General features: G+C 43.1%; 1 protein-coding gene across 2 annotated transcripts; it reads left to right on the forward strand.

The window, feature by feature from the left end:
• The first annotated feature begins 2285 nt into the window (after positions 1-2285).
• Positions 2286-5580, forward strand: pex12 (peroxisomal biogenesis factor 12). 2 transcript variants are annotated; one of them, XM_072369326.1, is made up of 4 exons: positions 2286-2532; positions 2823-3030; positions 3141-3676; positions 4907-5580. In XM_072369326.1, exons 2-4 carry the CDS (start codon positions 2908-2910, stop codon positions 5295-5297), a joined length of 1050 nt encoding a protein of 349 aa, XP_072225427.1. In that variant the 5' UTR covers positions 2286-2532; positions 2823-2907; the 3' UTR covers positions 5298-5580. The 2 variants fall into 2 exon arrangements, with proteins under 2 accessions (XP_072225427.1, XP_072225426.1); XM_072369325.1 differs by having other exon boundaries at positions 2870-3030.
• Positions 5581-6193: the final 613 nt, after the last annotated feature.

Raw genomic sequence — 6193 nt, forward strand, 5'->3', positions numbered from 1 at the left:
GCGTAGTCGTGGTCGAAAGACAGGACTTTGTTTCCCAGTTGTATTTTCTTCCTCCATGCCTCTCTCAGAACTCTTTCTTTAGTATTGAATTCCAGAAAGTTCACAATGATGGGTCTCGGCTGGGCTCCGTCAACAGGTTTCGGTGCAAGTGACCAATGCGCTCTTTGAATTTTGAGATTAAAATCTTCCGGCAGGTGGAGTTGACGTCTGAGCAGGTCTTAAATGAACTTGGCCTTGGACTCGCCCTCTTCCCCCTGTAGCTCCTTAGATACAGACATTATTTCTCCTCGATCTGGATTCTAGATCAGTTCATTTATCCTGTATGGCTTTTTGTTCTTGTAGTGAGATGATAAGAGCATTGTTCGCCTCCTGCGCCCAATGTTCCAGCTTTTCGATTAGCGACTCAGCCTCACTGATCTTGCCGCTCTGCAGTTGCTGCTCAGTGGCAACTTTTGCTAGTTGTTGGTTTATATCCTGTTTGAAATGGTCCAAGTCCTTTTTCACGTTGCTCCTCAGCATTTCACCAAATGAACGATGGGCATCTTTTATTTCTGTTTTGAAATCCCTTATCTCCTTGCTGATAATTTCAAGGTCTGACCCCATGCCCACCTGACTTGCGGTGTGGTATGTTGTGTCTTCCGCCGTCTTCCTCCGTTTCACGGTGAGCTAGCGGGAGAACCATCGTCTTTTCCAATATGAGTTCTGCTCACTTGAACAATAGTTTAAAAGATAACGCAGTCAGTCATCCAAACACTGTGTGTTCCCACACATCATGTTTAACTATTCTTATTGCTGATGTAAAAGGCTGGAAGCTCGGTCTGCTGGACAAGAAAAATAAAACTTACTGGAAGTTTTCCATGTGATTCCTGTAAACCATGTTTCCAATGTAAAATGTAACACCTTACTGGATAAATGAAAGAGATTTCTCATAGCTACCATGACTTTTAATCATTAATATCATTTAATGTGCTTTGTGTCTGAAAGTCATGTGCTCTAACAGATGTAGTGTTGAAATAACTTACTGCATGTATTCCTCTCCTCAAACACACTGTCCCTGTGACATGTTTGGACATAATTGGTCTTTCTTTAAAAAAAAAGAAAAAAAAAAAGAAAATGTGTGTTTAAAAACATTAAAGGGGAAATAATATTTTAGCTTGACTTCCTCACTCTGAATTATTCTGTTCCCCCTCTATATCTGAGTCAAAGAGTAACCAATCATCTAATGTTTGGGTCATTTATTCCACTGATAATACTTAACTAATTCTGTGAATTTGAACACATTTGCTCTTGGGGTGTCCACATTTGGGATGATACTGGCTGAAGTCCTGCTGCCGATCCTGAAAGTCCAGGAGCCAAGAGTCGACATGCCAAACTTCCTGAACCAGAAAATACAGCCGCTGTTGAGCCTTTTTCACCAGCTGTGTGGTGTTCTGTGTCCAGGTGAGGTCAGCTGGCTCAAGCCAAGACATTGTCGTACTTTTACTCTAAGGTGTAAAATTTAAATAAATTTAAAAAAATTTAAATAGCAGGAGCTTTCAGGACTAAGTGAAAATGTTTTTAAATGAGACAGCTACAATATGCAAAGCTACAGTTTTACTCATTTCTTTAATCTGTATAACAACAACAAACCGTAGGTTGTCGCAGCTGGAGGCCAAACTCTTTCAAGACACCTTCCTCCTCTCGTTTTTAGCTGTAAGCTGGCAGCACTGCGTCACTTCAAACTCCGTTATCAGCTGATGGGCACCCCCAGGTATTTGAAGGTGCCCACCCTCTCCACTGCAATCTCTGGATGAATAGTGGCTGATGATGTCTCCTCTCCTTACTCATGTCCACTATCATCTTCTTTGTCTTGTCTGTGTTCAGGGTGAAGTTGTTGTCCTCACACCATGACACCAGATTTGCCACCTCTCTCCTGTAGGCCTATTCATCCCCGCCGGTGATACCTCCTATCGCTGCAGTGTTATCCGCAAACTTCAGGATGATGTTGTCCTTGTGGGAGGCGACACAGTCATAGGTGAAGAGGGTGTAGAGGATTGATTTCACATGAGAGCAAATGTCCTGTTGTTCATTTTATGTCATGTTCTAATGTGTTCAAACTTCAGTTGAACAGTGTAGTTCTGATTCATCGAATGATGTTAATCAATTTTCTATTTAATCCTAAGTATGCGTCCACGTATCAGTACGACCATACCAAACAGAGCAAAAAAAAAGTTCTGTGTAACCTATGATTGAAAAGGACGTACGTGTACGTCGTGACGTTGTACAGACGTTGGAAAATGTCTGAGTGCGGAAGTAGTGACTGTTGAGCAAAGTGCAGCGCTCTCTATGCATGTCACAGGAACAGCTAAAGAACATAAATAGCAATTGAGCAAACACCGTGATTTTTCTGTAACGTCTCGCGCAATTCGAGCTCCACGTAATACTGACGGAGTTTGAAGCGACGTCAGTGACGCAGTGCTGCCAGCTTACAGCTAAAAACGAGAGGAGGAAGGTGTCTCGAAAGAGTTTGGCCTCCAGCTGCGACAACCTACGGTTTGTTGTTGTTATACAGATTAAAGAAATGAGTAAAACTGTAGCTTTGCGTATTGTAGCTGTCTCATTTAAAAACATTTTCACTTAGTCCTGAAAGCTGCTGCTATTTTAATGACAGTAGAAGTACGACGATGTCTTTGCTGTTTGGATTGTGCAGTAAATGAGCTGGGATCCTGGTTTTATGCTTGGACTCCCTCGTTCTTGTGGTGTAAATGGATGGGAGATGGAAATGGGTGCACATTTAATTAAGTAGAGGAACAATACTGCATTCTTTATTAATGTGTTTTTAGACAACACCTGGGTTTGACTGTTTCCAATGCATGCGATGTGAACACAGCGTTTCAGTGCAGCAATAGGTGTGCACGTGCTGTAGCCATGGCTGAGGCCGGGGCCCATCTCACCTCCACAGCTGTCAACGAGAAGCCGTCAATCTTTGAAGTCCTGGCACAGGAGTCCCTGATGGAGGCGGTCAGACCTGCTCTGAGACACATGGTCAAGGTGAGCACTGCTTCATCACCTGATGAAGACCACCTTCAGCCTCTTGGGCTCCATGATTGTGGTCAGAGTAAGATTGATCCATGGCAATAACAGCCCTGTGACCCTCGCAGGTTCTGGCTGAATCCAATCTATCCCGCTTTGGCTTCCTGTGGAGGAGATTTGATGAGCTCTACCTGCTGCTGGATCTCCTCCTCCAGAACCACTTCCTGTCTCACTGCAGCGCCTCCTTCTCTGAGAACTTCTATGGGCTGAAAAGGGTCTCCGGCGGGCTGGGACTTTCTGTCCGCTTGGGGCTGCACAGGAAGTTCCACTGGCGCTCTCTTCTTCTCCTGTGCCTGGTGCCGTATCTGCGGGCCAAGCTGGAGGCGACGCTGGCTCGGCAGAGGGATGAGGAGGACTTCTCCATCCGGCTGGCGCAGGCCAGGAGCCAGAGGCTCTACCAGGCGGCTGTGGCGGTGTACCCATACGTCAGCTCAGTGTGGCAGGCCTGGATCTTCTTCCAGCAGCTGCTGTTTGTGTTCGGTGTCACCAGGACTCACAGTCCCCTGCTTTGGCTCGCCAACGTCAGACTGGCGCGACTAAATACTCGAGACATCAGAGACATGGAGAGGAAAATCAGCAGCCCTGGCAATCCAGCTGACAGGAGGTGCATTATTTTTAATTTATTTGCTTGCAGCACCTGTGTTGCCAATCAGAAGTCAATGCTCTTTTAGATTTTACAGTGTATATTAGTGATTTAGAGATGTTACCATCTCCGAAAACAGATTTTTAGAGCTCTGAGTAAGATGTAAACAATATCAGAGTGTACAGGATTTCAAATGAGTTAATCCCTTAAACAATTTAATTTAAAACAGTAAAGTTGCAACATAAATATTAAAACGTTTTTATTTTTGATACTCATTACCAGTTACATATAGCAGCAGCACAACTGTTCCACCTCTGAGCAAAAGCCTGCCCTAACTTCCTGTTACTGCTCCTGTAAATGTCTGTTTTTACTCTAAGGTGTGTTCTTTAGATCGAGCTGAAGGGTCCAAACAAGTAGGGCCCAAAAGACAGCTGATTGTACAGTTTCTTTAAAGCTGGGTTGCACGATCCTCAGGTGCTTTTCACAAACGAGAAGCGTAAAATGAGCGTCTTCATCCATCTGTTTAAAGTGACAGCATTCAGTCACTGACATGCTGTTAATGTTCCTCACTCCTCAGTCAGACATGCCTGTGAGAAGGAGCAAATAGAAACTCTGTCTCCACACTGCTGTTTGTCTGGTGAGAAAGTGCACCGACACACAACACTTTGGAAGTTCTTTCAGAGTTTTTTTTTTTTGTCAAACCATCAAAAAACGCAACACTGTATGAAACGAAACAGCAGTTGAAAAGCAGAATCTTCAGCTAGAGCTCAGACACGTTTTAACTTAATAGATCTCTTATTCTTTTAGCTCAGAGGAAGTGTAAAAAGCACTCTATTGCAGGGTAAAACCACGGAGAGATGCTAAGGCTTTCATATTCATCTGATCATGCCACCTCTCATTTCCCTCTGAACAGCAAACTGTCAGAGGAAGCATGCTTTGCTGTTGTGTGTGGAGGTGATTGCAGCACTTACTAAATCCAACTCGGTGAGGTCATCATCTCAAAAGGAAAATGGTCATTCGTATGTTACTCTGACATGTTCAGTTGCCACCAGGCTGAGGAGCTTCTTCTTAACCTGAAATGCTTCATGAATCCTGAACGGAGAAAAATGAGGAAGTAAAGTGTGACATGATTCATATTCAGGAGTTACCTCAGGGAACTATCTGTAACAGTTATTTATCACGGAGCAACAGGATTTGCAGAGCGATCTGCAGGAGACAGATGTTAACGTGTGTCGTGTCCTGTGTTTGCAGCCTGCTGCAAAGAGAGTGGTGGCTGATGTCACAGGCTGCAAAGGGCATGGCCGCCTCCCTCTCTCTGGGCATCTTCTTCCTACAGTTCATGGAGTGGTGGTACTCCTCGGACAACCAGGGTATGGTGAAAACTTTCACCTCCCTGCCTGCTCCTCCACCCCCCCTTCACCTGCAACAGGACCACAGTGAGGATGCCCAGCTGGGCGCTGACAGTCGGAGCTGTCCGCTGTGCCTGAAGCCACGTACCAACTCCACAGTGCTGTCTACCTCCGGCTTTGTCTTCTGTTACCGCTGCATCTTCATGTATGTGAAAGCCAGCCGCTGCTGCCCCGTCACCGGATTTCCCACCCAACTGCAGCACCTCATCAAGATCTATGCGCCAGAGAGTTAGAGCCCACGTTCAAGTTCACGTCCAGCAGGATTTACTCGCTGTCAGTAGTAGAAAACGGTGGCCTTGATTTGAGCACATTTCTTTTACAGCCTGGTGCTGTTTGAAATGCTGTGTATTTTACAGAGAAATCTGGTCTGTGTCATTTGTATAGAGATTTTTTTAATCGTTCTTCAAACTGTCCGGTTCAAACTTTTTTCAGCTTGTGTCACTGTCACTATTTATAAATTCAGTGATAAAGTATTTTCTTGGTCATGAGTTTTATTTTTATTTTTTTTAGGGGGTTAAAAAATAACAGAAATTTAAAAGAAACACAGCAGTGAAAATTAATGCAAATATGAAATTTAGGTGAATTGAGTGATTTTATTTTTTTAAATATTTTTTATTATTTATATATTTATTAAATTAAATCAATTTAAAGATTTGACTTTACATAACGAAAACAATTGTTCTGCAACACAATGTCATTTATTATTTGAGGAAAGTGGCCTTCGGTGGAAGTAAAACAAAAAAAGTGGGAAAGATTTTGCCTCTGAACTAAGTAAGTAATGAAATTCAAAAGTAGAGTGATAAACTGTCAATTAACTAAAAGTATTCAGAAATACTTGCCTTCCTACAGGTGATGGGATAACTGAGGTGAAACTGATACTGTACGGTAATTGGTTCATCTTTATGTCCAATAAATGTAATGCTGAGTCAATAATTATAAATCATCCACTTTGAGCCGTTGTAATAGATGCAGTAAGTGCTTTAGCATGTGTTTTCTGAAATAAGTCCCTCTAAAACCTTTTTCTATCTTTTATCATTGTCTAATGGTGCCTTTTCAAATGCAAGTTATAAGTTCTAGAGGCACGAATACCACCAGAGATACAGGATTTTTTAACAAAGCTCGTAACAAC

The sequence above is a fragment of the Leuresthes tenuis genome, unplaced genomic scaffold (genome assembly GCF_036924035.1).
Source record: "Leuresthes tenuis unplaced genomic scaffold, fLeuTen1.0.hap1 SCAF_17, whole genome shotgun sequence".
Lineage (NCBI taxonomy): Eukaryota > Metazoa > Chordata > Actinopteri > Atheriniformes > Atherinopsidae > Leuresthes > Leuresthes tenuis.

Excerpts from the sequence above, each read along its gene's own strand:
- pex12 (XM_072369326.1), top strand. The coding sequence starts at position 2,908 with ATGGCTGAGGCCGGGGCCCATCTCACCTCCACAGCTGTCAACGAGAAG. Across the intron at positions 3,031-3,140 it reads CTCTGAGACACATGGTCAAG|GTTCTGGCTGAATCCAATCT; the intron begins GTGAGCACTGCT and ends TGACCCTCGCAG. Across the intron at positions 3,677-4,906 it reads GGCAATCCAGCTGACAGGAG|CCTGCTGCAAAGAGAGTGGT; the intron begins GTGCATTATTTT and ends CTGTGTTTGCAG.